The sequence below is a fragment of the Ochlerotatus camptorhynchus genome, unplaced genomic scaffold, assembly GCF_037179485.1.
Source record: "Ochlerotatus camptorhynchus isolate MF236.1 unplaced genomic scaffold, CSIRO-AGI_Acam_v1.1 ptg000503l, whole genome shotgun sequence".
NCBI classification, from domain to species: Eukaryota; Metazoa; Arthropoda; class Insecta; order Diptera; family Culicidae; genus Ochlerotatus; species Ochlerotatus camptorhynchus.
In genome coordinates this window covers 7,582,231-7,597,815 of record NW_027040988.1, presented here as the reverse complement: position 1 = coordinate 7,597,815, position 15,585 = coordinate 7,582,231, and the positions used below count along the sequence as shown (strand labels likewise).

Here is a 15,585-nt window from a genome sequence, read left to right as displayed (position 1 = left end):
AAAAAGAATGTCTGGATCCGCTAAGTTACGCCGGTCTTTTTTTCAATCTTTGAATTCCAAATTTTAGAGGGACGTAACTTAACCGAAAATATGAATTGAGCACACACAAATGAGATACACACCTTGTACGACGTGAATTAAGCCCTTGATCGCGTGATCCCTTGAAACTATGATTTTGTTTTGGAGTGTAAAAAAGGAAGAGACACAAAATGGTACAGAAGAGAAACGAAAGAAATGAGCACACAAATACACACAAAATATCAAAAGAAATAAGAAAAATCAAACATCATTCGGTTAGTCAATGAAACAATCAAAAGTGTACATTTTTACGTTAGATTTTCGTAATTCAATTGAAAAGAACACTTATTAGAACAAACCTTTGCTTTCGTCCTAGGGTGCCGTAGTCAGGCGAATGTTCGCGCAAATCTGGTTGTGATCCTCTTCTATAAGTGGTGATGGTTGTGGTGGTGGTGGTGGTGGTGATTGGTGATCACACGCAAATTAACACACACACATAAACGCAAATATAATCGGTTTCATAGCGGTGTGATTAAAGTCCGAAACAATAAAGAAACACGTACAAAAACGAGAGTGAACGAAACATAAAAAAAAATACAAATTGTTAATCATGCGCGAACATTGGGAAAAAGAAATCAAATTAGTTAACAATTGTGCACGGAACACACTATTATTTTTGTCAGTGCATTTCAAAGGCTACTTACACTGGTGTCTTGAGCACACCGCGGGACGGTTTTCGCGCTTCCTTCAACCCTGGTGGCGGTTGACGTGGCTTGCAGGCACGATCCACCTCGCCTTGACGGCGGGCAGTGTTCTCCATGAATTCCTTGTGGTCGGCAATCAGAGCTTCCAACGGTGGAATCTCGTCCGGCAGTGGTTCCTGTTCCAGGTCTACAAAAAAAAAACACAAGAATTTAAACTTCTATACGTATCCGTAATCCTAGAACTAGAACTTACTCAACAGCGTCGCTTCCAGTCCGGCCAACCAAGCCAACAGTTCCTCGATCGATTCGTCCAGATCCTTGAGCGACTTCAGATGCGATTCCAACTTGGTCTGACGGCTCAGTGCCCATTGGGAAATCTCGTCCCACCGGGACTGGATGATCGAGATCCAGTTCTTGATGATTGGAATCGCGTCCGGATGAGCCTTACCCAGAATGGAGTTGGCCAGTCCGAGGGTTTCCTCCTTGTCGAACTCCTTCTCGCGTAACTCCTTCATGAAGCGAGAATGCTCATCCAGCAAATCATTGGCTTGGGCTTCATCGTCCGGAGCAGCGGCGGCGAAACGCAACTTCTGTTCGGCCTCAGACAACCATTCCAGAAGCATATGAACAGATTTGTGCAGGCGTTCCGCTTCCTTCAACGCCACCTCCAAACGTGACTTGCGACGGGCGCTCAGATCCTGAACATCGTCCCACAGTTTTTGCAATTCTTTAAGGTTCTTGCTAGTCTCCCGAGTTTCGTCGGACTTTTCAAGATCCTTGCCAGTCTTCATGACGCTTTGCATTTGTGCTGAGCGTTTGTCCAGGTCCGACTCCAGCTGCTTATGGTGATCGAAAAGGGTTGTCACCGTATCCAAATCACCATGCACTGGGCCATCCTCGGCAAGTCGGACCTTTGCCTTGCGCAACCATTCGAGTAGTGCCTGCAGAGCATCAGCAAATTGTCCAGATAGCAACAAAGCCTCCTCAAACTTGCGTTGACGTTCGACGCTCTTGTGACACACACGTTTCCATGAATCCTTCAATTCATTCATCATCTTCGATAGCACCGGGTCATCGCTCTTCGGAGCACGGTCCATCAAGCCCTTGCCATTGCGCATTGTTCCATCGTAGAAGCTTTCCTTCGATTGCAACTGACGTTGAATCTCCCGAAGTTTTTCCAAGTGCTTCTTTATCTTGACCGCATCGTTGGTTGACTCCTCAGCAAGCGTGTCCAGCGTGGTCTCAGTTTCCTTCAACCACGTAATCAGCTGCAGCCAAGCGTCGTGGAATTCGCGGGCTTCTTTGTAGCCATGATCCAAGGCACGAGTTCGTTCGGCAGCCTTAGCCACCACACGTTCCCAACGATGTTGCACCGAAACCAGGAGATTCTTGATAAGAATGACGTCCTGCTTCTGGCTGAAGTATTTCAGATGAGTTCCCTTCTTATCCAGCAAGAGCATCGATTCGCGGTGGATGGAAACGTCCTTCTGCAGGATTTTGTGTTCTTCCATCTGCTGCTGAATCGTTTCAAGTACACGGGAAACTGGCGTAGCAGAGGACAGTTGTTTTTCCGCTTGAGTTAACCATTCTACGAATGTTTGTAGAGCATCGTGGAACTCGGTAGCTTCCTTCAGAGCAATCTCCAACTTAATCTTCTTGTCGGAAGCTCGAGAAACTACAGCATCCCAGCGTTGCTTCAGTGTTCTCAACGTATGCTGTAGATTACTAGCCGAAACCTGCAGCTGCGTCTGTTTGCGTACGTATTCTTGTCCTTGTGCGATCAACGTTTCAACCTTTGGTCTATTTTCCTCTAGCTCATTGTAAACCTCCATGAATCGTTCCAGTTGTTCGGAAGCAGTTTCCGGTAGTCCACCAACAGGCTTGCTAGCGCCAATGATAGCGTCCACATCTCCCAACCATCCCAGAAGATCTTGGATTTCAGCGGTGAACGCTTGAGCATCACGCAGCGATTCTTCCAGCTCATGTTGGCGATCAGATGCCTTCTGCAGCAGATCTCTCCATTGCTTGTTCAACTGCTGCAGCTTATCTTGCGTAGTGGAAGCCTCCAACGATCCACGATCGTTCTCGATCAGCTTCCTGCCAGCGTCATTCAACGTATCCACCGAACTTTGATGAGCGTGGATATCGTTGGCCAGCACCTTCAACTTAGCCAGCTCAACTTCCAGCAACTGTGGATCTCCCGGAATTGCTTTCAGTTCGTCTAAATTGGCATCGGTCTTGTTGATCCAGACCAACAGCTCGTTCAGAGCATGCTGGAACTGGCCCAAATGAAGAAGAGCGTGCTCCAGCTGCTTCTGTCGTTCGACCATTCCACGAAGGAGATTCTCCCAGCGGCGGTTAACCGAGCTCAGTGGTTCACGGATGGCACTTGCCTGCTCGGCTGAGGTACGTTCAGTTAGATCAACCGCTTGCCTGTAGAATTGAAAGTTATGTTATTTGGAGAAATTTGTTTATGGCGTGTATTATGAATTATTCACAGATACGCTGAAACTTTTTTGACGATGAAAATATTACAAATGTAAGTGAAAGATGTAGACTTCATCAATTGCATAGACCACAAGAAGTCGCTTGTCGAACGAAAACGCAAATTTTACATGTGTAAAAAGCTCAAAACTATAGAAATTACAATTTGACACAAAGATGGCGCTATCAAAAATTTAATCGTCAATTTTGAGCGATTTTCCTGATATTCCAAATCATAAAAGCAACAACATCCATAATTCATCTCTCTTGCCTGTTCAACGCTCTGTATCCACATTTGTCATCAATCAAAAATATAGAATAGCATGAAACGGAATAAAACACCATTATATATCACCTGCCCGTCCACCGGAATCAAAAACAAATAAAACAATGAAAAGACACTCACCTATTCAACGCCTCAACCTCTACCATATGTGGATCGACGTCATCCTTGAAGTGCTTCAGCTGTTCAATCTGCTTCTTGACGGCTTCAATGTCTGATCCAAGTGGGCCCAGCTTCTGGAACCGATCCTCGGCCTTGACCAGGAAGCTCAGCAGATTCTGCAGCGTCTCGTGGAATTCCATGGCCTTCTCCATGGCATCGATCAGGTTCTCTTCGCGTTTGGCGTACAGAGCAGTAATGTTGTCCCAAGCGTGGTCCAGATCTTCGATGTGTTTCTTAACCTCTGGTTTGTCTGGTTCTCCACAGAGCGACATCAGGTTGCTACCGGTACGGCGGACCTGTTCCACCTCCGGTTTGGTTTGATCAATCTCCTGGCGGATTTCTTGCAGAGCGACCTGCTGTTTCTGGATGGCCTGTGGCTGAGCAGCTGGAGGTTCCTGAGTCTGGAGCGCTTCCTGTAGTTCCTTCAGCGTCTCCATGACGGCTTGCATCTCCTTCCAGAACTTGTCAGCTACGGATAGGGTGTTATCCAGAGCAGATCCACGTTTGGAGGTTGTCTTTTGCAGCTCGTTCCATAGGTTGTTCAATTTCTCCAACTTCTTCTTAATGTCTCGGACAGCTGGGTCCGCTTGGTTGGTAGCCTTCGAGATCACGTCTGTAGCGGCACGTTTAACGGCGGCGAAAGCTTCACCTCGCTTGTCAATGTCTTCAACCAGAGCAACGTTCTCCTCAATCTGATCGCGAATCTTTGGTGGATGGGCGGAAATTGGATCGGCCTGATTGGCCTGCTCGGCAGTGTTCTGTAGGGCACGTAGCATACCTTCCAGTTTGTCCGAGAATTGACTAGATTCTTGCAGAGCTTGTTCTAATGCATTCTGGCGTTCGCGTAGCTCCGTACGTAAGGCAGCGTAGCGAGCGTTGTCCGATTCTAGGATTTCACTGATCTTGGCAGAATCGTCATCGGCTACCAGAGCCATCAACGCTTCTCCGGTCTTGTTCAGCTTATCTAAAAGTGGTTTGTGCTCGGAGATCGATTGAGTCAATCGTTCGTTCTTATCCTGTTGGATGGCAATCTGGTCGGGACGAAGAGCTGGCATTGCAAGCATGGAGATTTGATGCTCCATGTCGTTCAACCATGTGACCAGGCCAGTGTGCGAATCGGCAAAGTGTTCCGACAACGGTAGAGCTTGCTCAAGTATAGCCAAACGGTTCGAGCAGAGTCCAGCTACCGTATCGACCACTTCCTTCAGATCTTCCAACTTCTCACGCAGAGCAATGGTGTTTTCATTGGGTTGTGATTCTCGGAGAACCTTCTTCGCAGCCGAAGTGACATCACGTACGCGTCCTTTCTGGCTTGAGATGTCATCGTTGATTGAGCGGTGTTCTTGCAATTGTGCTCGTACCAGCTTGGGTGTCATTGCCGGTAGATCAGTATCACGAAGAGTAGCATCCATGTCGCGGAACCATTCAAGCAGTTCATCGATATCGGCAGTAACTTCATCGGACCGTTGTTTACTAAGGTGTAGACGTTCGGCCTTGCGCTGAATCTGCTCGACAATTGCCTCGAAACGACGGTTGTCACGGGTAACGATTCCTTCAATGGTCGAAGCTCCTTCTCCAGGTGAAATCTGGCATAGCTGAGGACCAACCGAGTTGACAGTTTCCAGAACCGGTCTCATTTCGCTTAGGGCACCCTCCAGACGAACGATATCAGTTTCGTTAGAGTCCCCAGTGGCTAGAGTAGATTCAGCAGCTTGCATCCAGTCAACCAAACGGATATGGGACTGATGGAACTGCTGCACCAATGGCAGTGCATCTTGTGCGTGTTTCAAAAGGTCTCCTCCTTTTGTCGTAAGTTCTCCATAACGACGCTGCAGTGAGTCAAGCTTGTCCTTCAGTTGCAGTGCTTCATCCGATGAAATGTGCTTCATCAGTTCCGATCCAGCTTCAACCGTAGATTCTACGTTCGGTGATCGGCTGGCAATATCTTCGTTGAGTTCTACCAAGAGATCCATCTGTTCTAGCAACTTTTCGGTATGCACCGGAATGATCCGGAACCGTTGCAGACGATTTTCCATGTTCTCCATCCATGAAACCAGATCCTGGTAGGTTAGTACCAGATGACGCAGACCTTGGCGAGATTCATTCAGCACGTGTCCAATATTCTCGCTGGCGTGCACCAAATCGGTATATCGATCTGTGGTGTTCTTCACCTTTTCACTAAGTACCACTCCTTCGTCATCACCAACCAGTTCCATTAGCTGTCCGGCAATGTCTGCCAACTCACTGAAGTCAGGTTGTTTAGAGAGGATCTCGTCATGCATACGTTCATGTTCGTGAATGCGCTGTTGGATTTTTTCTTCATCGGTTGGTACCAATTCCATTGCTTTCACAGTACGTTCGGCTCCATCCAACCACTTCGTGAGCGGATTCAGCTGATCTTGGAATTGCTTGGCAACATGCATAGCCTGTTCTAGGTCCAGAGTACGAGTCTGAGCAGAGTCAGTCAGGGCGTCGAAACGACCCATCAGTTCCTTCAGTTGACGTTCAATTGCGGCCTTCTCCGAAGCATCGCAACCGGCAGCAACCTCTTGACCGAGCTGGAACAACGAAGACATCGAATTCTGGCGATCCATCAACATCTTTGTGAGGAATTTCTGTTCTTGCAACTGCGCCTTAACTACCTTATAATCAGCACTTGGTGGTTTTTGATTGGCGACCATCTCTTCGGTATCTTTGAGCCATTTTGAAAGACCATCCAAGGCTTCCTGGAATTTACCCGACTGCAATAATCCAACATCCAATCGACGATCACGTTCGTTCATCTTTTCCTTGAGGTCATTCCACTTTTCGTTGATCCTTTCCAGATCTTTCTCCAAAACTCCCGTGGGAACACCACCTTGAGCCGAGCGGATCAAGTCCTGTCCGCTGCGATTCACCTCATCGATATTCAGAATCAACGGTTCCACATGGCGTTGTTTGAATCGACGGAAGTCATCCTGTTGGTGTCGGATCTGCTCCAATTCCGAACTGACCGGTTTCAATTTCTTCACTTGATCAGCCACATCGTTCAAATCATCCAGCGTACTCTGATGCAGATCGTAGAATATCTGCAGGGATTTCAAAGCCTTCTGCAGCGCATCATCGTGATCGCGAGTGCGATTCTCCAGTTTTCCAAGCTGTCTCCTCAATGTCCCGATCTGATCCCGAGTGCTAGCTGTATCTGGAGCGAATCCAGAATCAACTAGCTGTTCACCAGCGCGTTCGACACTAGCGACGTGATCAGCGGTACGATCAATCTTGCTCAAAATGCCGACTACCTCATCCAGTTGGTTCATTACCGTCTTGATTTCTCGAGCAGGTGGACTCAATGAATCGATTTGATTTTCCAGATCATTCAAATCCACGCCCAAAGCCTTGACTGCATCGTTGAACTGCGATACTGCGGTAGCAGCGGATTGCAACTCACCGCATCGGTCATCCAATCGAGCATGAAGATCTTCAATGCGATCGCCGATTCCATCAACCTCACTCTTTAGATGATCACCATCTCCGCCGGCAGCGCGGGCTTCAACTGCAATATCGCTTGCCAACTTACGAATCGCCTGAAGGGGTTTACGCAGGGCTGAAGCATCCTCCTTGATGGTTTTAACGCGGTCCAACAACTTGGGATCCTTAGCAGCACCTCCTAAAGCGTCATGCGCAGCCAGACGATCTTCGCAGCGACCAACGGCATGTTCGAGATCACGCAGCTCTTCGTTGAAATCTCCCAAACGTTTGGCACATGTTTCCAAAGTTTGAGCACGAGCAAGCAGTTCATTGTTCAAACGTTCCCAGCGGTCCTTCATATCCTGCAGCTCAACCTTGATGGGATCTTTGTCAACATCACACGCTCCGATAAAGGATTCACCCAGACCACGTGTGTTTTCATACTCGCCCGATCTCTTCCAGACGTCCGAACGGAATGTCTGCAGTTCCTTCAACTGTTGATCAAGTTGCGATTTCTTCAGAATACCAGGCTTGAATGAGGCCAGTTTGTCTTCTGCTCCACGCAGCCAAGCCAAAAACGTTTCTGATGCAGCTGAGTGTTTCTTACAGTGTTCCATACAGGTTTGCAGTCGCGAGTGTCGATCAACCGCAGTGTTACGCAGGCGTTCCCATTGTTGAGAGATCTTCTCCAGATCACGCTGCACAGTACGATCGGGGAGCTGTCCTGGTTTTTCCTGCAGTTCACGTCCTTTGTTCAGCAGCATAATGACTTCATGTTCGCGGCTCATAACTTCGCGATAGATCGGTTCATGAGTTTCGATCTGGTGCTGCAGAGTTGGACGATGAGCGGATACCAGCAGGCGATCCGTCAGGTTGCCCAGCTCTCCCGACAGCCAGCCAAGAGTACGAGCGCAAGTCTCAGCGAACTGACGTCCATCTCGCAGAGCGGAATCGGTTTCTGCCTTCCGGTTGTCCAGTTTCTTCTGTAGATTCTGATATTGCTTTCCAACGGCAGCTAAACGTGCGTTGACGTCCGCTCGAGAAGCTGGATCGCTGAGAACGCGGCATAGAGCTTCACCGGCCGCTTCTGAATCTGCCAGAAGAGGACGCTGTCCTTCGAGTTGACGTTCCAAGTTTTCTATCTTTCGTAATGTTTCCTGGTGATCGCGATCGGTTGGAAGAGCATCCAGGTTGTCGCTTATGTTCTGCAAAGCTTCTCGCAGACGGTTGAGACCAGCGTCGAACTCCTTGGAAGTATCAGCAGCAGCTCCCAGGCTTTGAGCACGATCATCCAGACGACTAACAAGATCATCCCATTTCTTCTGGACGTTCTTCAATTTAGAGGCCACCGATTGTCCTTCAGGAGATGATTCTCGCTGATATTCGAGCACAGTGTTACCGACTTCCTGTAAGTGATTCAACTGCGGCTGCTGGCCACGGAATTCCTCGCGGAGTACTTGCACCTGCTGAACTTGGCTTTGCACCATGCGTGGATCCGAAGAAATCGGTCCAAGCACGGTCAGCATACGTTCCTTAGCTCCGAGCCAAGTGTTCAGATTGTCATGTGTATCCAGGAAATCACGCAGTTGTTCGGAGAAGTTGATGCGATCCTTGCATAGATCGTGTAGATTCTTCCAACGATCAGCCACAGCGTCCAGTTCCGAGCGCAGGCGGTCAGCACCCTGCACGTCAGGTTTGCGTTTCAGCAGATCCTTCACTTGTGCTTTGGTAGAATCAAGCAAACTCTGTTTCTCGTACATTTCTTCCAGAACCTTGCGAGCCTGCTTATTGCACCGTTCTGCTTCGTCCTTGTTGCTAATGACTTCTTTGGGCACTTGACGTTGGATCTTGTCCAAGAAGTTGGCTAAAGTTTTCAAGCTCTCCTGATGTTTGCGGACTTCATCTCTCACGGAGTCGAGCTCGTTCTGGCGATCGTTCAAACGTGCACCAACCAAACTGTACCGATTGTTGATCTCCGTCAGCTGTTGCTGGATCGGTGTGAGATCGGTTAGCTGGAAACCATCTTGCGATGATCGCCGACTACCGAATCCGCTCGATCCACCGGGAGATAGCGGGGACACAGTAGGGCTTTGTCCCACTAGTAGACCCTTAGTAGGGCTGGGTGATCGCGCATCTCCCGACATTCGGCGCATTGGGCTGACGGTCGATCGTTTGATTGGGCTGTAGACGGAACGTTTCCGGGTTGGACTGTCCGGACGCACTAAGGCATCGTACTGAGCTCCCAAGTCGTTGACTTTATCGACGGTTACAGCATAGTCACGATGTTCCTTGATCAACGGTTTCACTTCCTCGATCTGATATTTGATCGTTTCAACATCTACTGAAACTGGAGCCATGTTGTTTGTTCTGGTTTCAATACTCGATAGCCATACCAGAACTTGATCTTTAAGGTCTTCGTAGGCGTTCAACTGTTCGGCCTTCTGTTTCGACAATTTAAGCTTCTCCTCGAGAGTTACATCCAGATTCTTCCAGGCGTTCTCCAGCGCTTTGATACGATCTCGAACCACACCAGTGTCAGTGACGTCGCGTTTGGCAATTAAGTCTTTGCCGAGCCTAACACAATTCTCGTACATTGGGCGAAGATGTTCCTTGTTTCTAGACAACTCGATCATACGCTGCATCAAGGTGTCTGCTGGCAGAGAAGCCAGCTCTCGTCCATCGAGAGCTTCCTGAAGGTTGGAAAGTTCTTGCTCCAAACTGGCTGCATCTTCGTTGAACTTATTGAGCTGAGCTAGAGTATCTTCGAGGAATTCTCCACGCTTCAGGGCCTTGTCCAGCAATTTCTCGAATCTACCGGTTACGTCGCTTAAGTTGGTTTCTATTCTCTTGGCAAGACGGGCATTTGAAGCGTTAGCCATTAGCTCGCGAGCTGATAGTGTAACGCTTTCCAAACTGGTGCGATGCGACTCAAGATCATTCAACAGGCCACGATGTTCACGTACTTGTTCGTTGAGGCGTTCTTTGATAAGAGACGCTGGACGGTTTTGTACTTTGAATTTGTCTTCAGACTGGTTGATCCAGCCGGATAGGCCGTCGAGGGCATCTTGAACACCTTGTGACTGAACCAAAGCCGTGTCCAAGAGTTTTGAGCGATCTCCCAAAGCTCCCAGCAATTGGTTGTATTTATTCTTGACATCTTCAACCGGAATTTCCAGGGCGGACACTTCAGATGGGCTTAGACGTCCGGCAAGTGATTTCAGTAGAGCGTCCAGACTGTGTTGTACGTTATCGATGAGGCGTCCCTGAGACATGAACTCGCTCTGCAGCGCTTTGGTTTGATTCATCTGATCCTGAACCGATTGTGGATCGGCGGCAATAGGATCGGATAGCACCGCGCTGACACGGGGTTGAACATCTCGCAGCCAAGAGCGTACCTTTTCCAAACATTCCTGGTAGTCGCGTTGGCGACCGCCAAGACCTGCAAGACGGTCCAGTAAAGCATTGGCACGGTTCAATAGATCACGGTACTGAGCAGTGACTAAGGACACTTCCTGACGAATCGGACTATCCGAGCTGGACACCTGTTCGATGTGTGGCAGTCGCTCTGGTAGTGTCGTGCGGAAGTCGTTCAGCACTGATAGGTAATCCTTGCACTCATCGACGAACTTCTGCGCAGCCATGGTGATAAACCGAAGATCAGCCTGATGCGCAACGACATCGCCATGGAATTCCTTCACCGATTCGGACTGTGTGGACAGACGGTTAAGATCGGACAGGGTGTTTTCCTTGTCCTCCAGTGTTCGACGGGACGTCTGCAACCATGTGGAGAAGGTATCCAATTCGGAACGGAGTTTTCCGAGTTCATCACGAGCAGCACCCAAACGACGAAGCAGCTTACTGGTGCGGTCCTGTGCTTTGTCGACCCGAGAACGCAGTTCACGGCCGCAGCTTTCCAAGGCAGCTACCTCTGGAGCGCTCAGCACATCTCCACCGGTGAGAACCAGTTGACGGACCTGTTCCAGGCACGATGCTACGGGTCGGGATTGAGCATCTATGTCGTCCTTGATTTGCTACAATGGCAAATAGAAGGCGTTGTGTTTTATTGAATTAATCTTAAGAGTTTATGGCGGGACATACCTTGAGCGAATTGATTTGGTTTCTCAAGTCATCAACGCGTTCCTTCGGTCCTCCAACGGAAGCAATGTCCTGCTCGACCTTGGTAATCCATTCCAGCAGTTTCGCCAGGTGGTCTTCGCAAAGTGCGAACTTTTCAACGACGGCTTGCTGTTGGAGATAAGCGTAAACAAAGCGAAACAATCGAATCGTTGGATTAATATTCATTGAAGATGAAGAAAAACCTTATGTCAGATTAATAAAAATAAAGCAGGAAACTTTTTTTTTGTACAAAAGGTCTCATCATTTGATTTTCTTGCAGCTGGAAAATGTTTTGTATTAATGATGATGGTACACAAAGAAAAACAAAAATACCACAAAAACGCAATCATAGAAAAACACAGATAAACAGGAAACCCGAATGCTGAAAAAAACATAGATTATAGATGGAAAAACCCATAACAAAGGTAACATAAACAGTGAATAGATTTCCTCAGCAAAAAGGCAAAACCAACAAACGATAGCAGAAGAATAGAGCACACACGCACACAGTCGAGTAAGAGCAGAAATAATGGCAAATATAGATGGTGCTTCCAAACATTGAGTCACGCTGCTTGGAATGATGATACGGGGGACGACACTGTCTTCACGTGCGTCTCCTGCCAGTACTTGTACTACAGTTTGACATTTACACACATACAATGATATAAGTTATACAAACAAAGGAAATAACGCATACACGAGTAACGCATTCAAGACGCAAACCATTCGCCGCACACGCAGTCAGTTATTGGTTTGTGTGTGTTGTTGTTTGGTTTGTTAATGTGTGTTTGTTTGTGTTAGTGTTTTTTTTCTGGTCTAATCATTCGTTTAGGGGTTAGAAACGTGCAATTAATGTTACTTTGCTTCGTTTACAACGTTCAACATTTAATTAAGAAAATTTATAAACAAACTATAAAAAGAAACAATATATTTACATTGCTGAAAACAAAATAAAATGCTCAAAAGAATAAATAAAAAAAAACACAAAGGAAATTAAGATATTACAAAAGTCGGTATTACCTTACTTGGTTCCAAGAACCATTATTGAAAACGTAAAATTCTATATAAACTCATGCAAAGGTAGAAAACATTTACACAGCTATTGATCTTAAATCTAAACATTGTGACTTTAGTTCGAAACGAAGAAAAAAGTATTTGTCGTGTTTTGTGGCCTTTTTTCTTGCTAACTCCTTCGGTTCTCGGATGTGCGAACGAATCATTAGTGTTGTTGTACGTGAAATGTTATGCACTTACAAATTGTTTCAGTTTGTTTTAATGTTCACATGGAATATGGATGTAGATTAGGACCAAACATCAGTCGCTGCGATTCACGCAACTATATGGGATGCGCACTCTCATACACATACAAGTGTGCGACCGTGAATCGTACACACATGCTTGCATATATGCTTGGTTGTTGTATTTATGTCGATGTGTATTATAGTTGGTTGGTGGTGGTATTTCTCTCTGTGGTGTGTCTTCGCACTTGATGCAGATTTGAAACGCTGAATCATTCGTTTTTTTTTTTGAAGATGGCTTTGGAAGTTAAGGTTCTCTCAATTTTGATTCATTGGGAATTCAAGTGATTTAACAGTTTGTTTGTGTGCGTGCATTCGTGTGAAAATTGTGTATACGTAGTAGTGTGTATGGATGTATAAGTGAGAGAGCGAGGGAGAGAGACAGGCCCGAAGTAAGTGAAACAAAGGGAGAAGAGATAGTGTAAGTGTGAACGTGTGCGTGTTTTTATCGACCCGCTTCTGTATACGGAGGGGTTATGTACTGGCATAAAAAAAGTCTAGCGAAAAAGCAGATGGCATTGGTCGTAGAGAGCCGGCGCACTCTACTGTATCAACTATTAATACATGCACCTATTCATTGATACAACAACATGGATTATCAATAAAACCGAAATGGAAGCACATAATTAGGAATCTAGAAGCTATTTGAACAATAGGGTTGTGAAGAATGTGGGTTTGACGAGATTTGAAAAAAGGGATTTATGCAGGTTTTTAGGCGGTCTTTTATGAATTGGCATGCAAAAGTTTGATGCTAAATACGGAATAAGGTACGTATGATCTTTTAAAACAGTGCAACAGTGGGCATCCATGTAAACATGGTGAAACCATTTTATTCGGAAATTAAACAAAAGAATGCAGTCAAAGTTACTTTTAAATATTTCACCGTTGTAAATTGTGACTTTTTTTCAGAGCCAGTCTGACTGCAAAAAAATCAACAGAATCACGTTATGTGGGATTACCCCGTTTGGCAAACAGTGGTTTAGCAAAATTTGATTTGAAACAATAGTCTGTAATACTGTCATATTTAAACAAATGACGGTAGAATGTCTCCAATTTTAAGAAACCAAGGGTAAATTGTGAAATGTTCAATGATTTCTAAATAAATTGCCTACATTTAGATGCATCCGTAAGAAAGCTGTTCTGGCATAAATATACAATTCTCGCAAGGATTAAACCATCTGATTCGAATTCAAATGTCCCAAAAATAAACAAAACATCCAATATAATAAGTAAACAATAGAGCCATCAATCATCATAGCTACGGACTCCAATATCATGTAGTCGATGTCGATGAAGTTTTGAATAGAAATGTATTTCGATGTTTCCGCTGAGAAATGATCTATTTGTGAAATAAGGGAAAGGCTTGATACCCGCTTGGGGGTAATTTGATTTTCTTCCGCTAACATACATTTCGATACACATTTTCCCTCACATCAAGTGAGCCCAAGTGTGACCAAACTGAGCTTTCCACTTCAAATCAACTTGAACAATAGATAAAAAGAAACAGCATGATACCAATAATTACGTTTGATTCTTCTTATTCAAAGCTCTGTGTTGTGAGAATTTGATACGTTTTGGTACAACACAAAAAAATTATCGAATAACATGAACGATTGTCTTTTGTAGTGATTTGCTGTAAAGTACGGAGCTCGGTGGCCTAGTAGCGACCGATTTAGTTTACTGAGCAGAAGATCGTAAGATCAATTTTAGACTGTATGCACTCCTATTGTAGAAGTTTTCCATTCTTTTTTGCTAGAACGTAGAAAATCGACACTGAGAACTTGGTCGAAACTATGCGGAAAAAGGTCACTTCTGCGCTGAAAATAATCCCGCGGTTTTTTTCGTTCATACCAGAAAAAATACCAATATCAAAGTTCTATTAGCACTAGTATGTCAAAATAATATTCAATAAGATAGTATTTGAAATGGTTCTTCTTCTTCAGGGCTTTGACGTTCTTACACAGGCTTTCTCCTAATCTCAACTAAGTGTCCTTGAAGCAATTCCACAGTTATTGATTGAGGCAACCAATGCTTGAATTTGTATATTGTGTGACAAGCAGAATGAGACTCTATATCCAGGGAAGTAAAGAGTATATACATTAGATGTCTAGATAATTGACAAGGCGATCTGAGGAATCACTAAATTATTGAAATGGTGAAAATAATTAACTGTTTTCCTGGCCTAAGCGCAAAGCATTATTTGAGTGTAGGGGTCTAATTCAATGCGAATTGCACAATATTCTCGGTAAAATAAGTAAAGCATAGTGGACTCCTTCCTATAATTAGCAACATGTCATCGGGCTTAGGCGATCGTCAATCGCAGTTGTTTGTAGTGATATTAGGGGCTCGGTGGCTTAGTGGCGACTGTTTTTGCTTACTTAGCAGAAGATCGTGGGTTAAATCCCAGGTCCCCTTATTTACTTTGGTGTGTTTTCCAAAATTTAAAAACCAATTATTTTTGACGCATCATTAGCAATTGAAAAAAACAGTCGTCATTGCGATCTTTCTACCACTTTGCTATTGTAAATGATGTGGCGAAAAAAGGGTTTTTCCAATAACAGCTTGCCGATCAGTGCACAAGTATGATTTTCTCTAATATTATGTCAAATGACTATAATGCCAAACGTCTTTTATACGAAACGAATGTATGCCAAACAGACTAGACCCGAAGATTGGATCTTTAATTAAGAACCTCTAAAACATCGCTAATATTTTTCAGTAGTCTCGCGGACTTTTGGAGTTTTCGGAGAAGAATTCTGGCCAGATTATACTGCGGTTAATTCCTGGGAAATTGTGAGGAGAGTCCATATGGCGTTCTGACTAGTATTTTGAGGAGACCTTCAAGGCAAATTTCAAGGTTCTGTTCCAATGTTCCAAAGACATTTTGAAGAGGAAAAAGTCAAGGAGAGTTGCAAAGGGAAATATGAGCAGAATTCCAAGGACTTTTTTACGAGAATTTTGAATGGGATTCCAACGAAATTCATAAAAGCACTGTAAGGGAATTTCGAAGAGAATTTTAAAGATATAGAATTTGGAGGGTTGCTTTAAATGATTTCTAAAGAGAATTCTAATG

General features: G+C 45.3%; 1 protein-coding gene across 48 annotated transcripts in view; it reads right to left on the bottom strand.

Moving 5' to 3' along the window:
* Positions 1-15,585, bottom strand: part of shot (dystonin-like protein short stop) — a 483,119-nt gene that overhangs the window by 47,443 nt on the left and 420,091 nt on the right. For 21 of the 48 annotated variants that reach the window (XM_065235656.1, XM_065235655.1, XM_065235657.1 and 18 more), the window contains 7 exons: positions 11,197-11,343; positions 3,613-11,129; positions 3,478-3,489; positions 976-3,155; positions 723-909; positions 378-443; positions 123-167 (listed from right to left, as the gene is read on the bottom strand). In XM_065235656.1, the coding sequence (XP_065091728.1) occupies positions 123-167; positions 378-443; positions 723-909; positions 976-3,155; positions 3,478-3,489; positions 3,613-11,129; positions 11,197-11,343 (10,154 nt within the window). The remainder of the gene's footprint in view (positions 1-122; positions 168-377; positions 444-722; positions 910-975; positions 3,156-3,477; positions 3,490-3,612; positions 11,130-11,196; positions 11,344-15,585) is intronic. The other 27 variants (XM_065235634.1, XM_065235649.1, XM_065235630.1 and 24 more) reach the window with 4 other exon arrangements.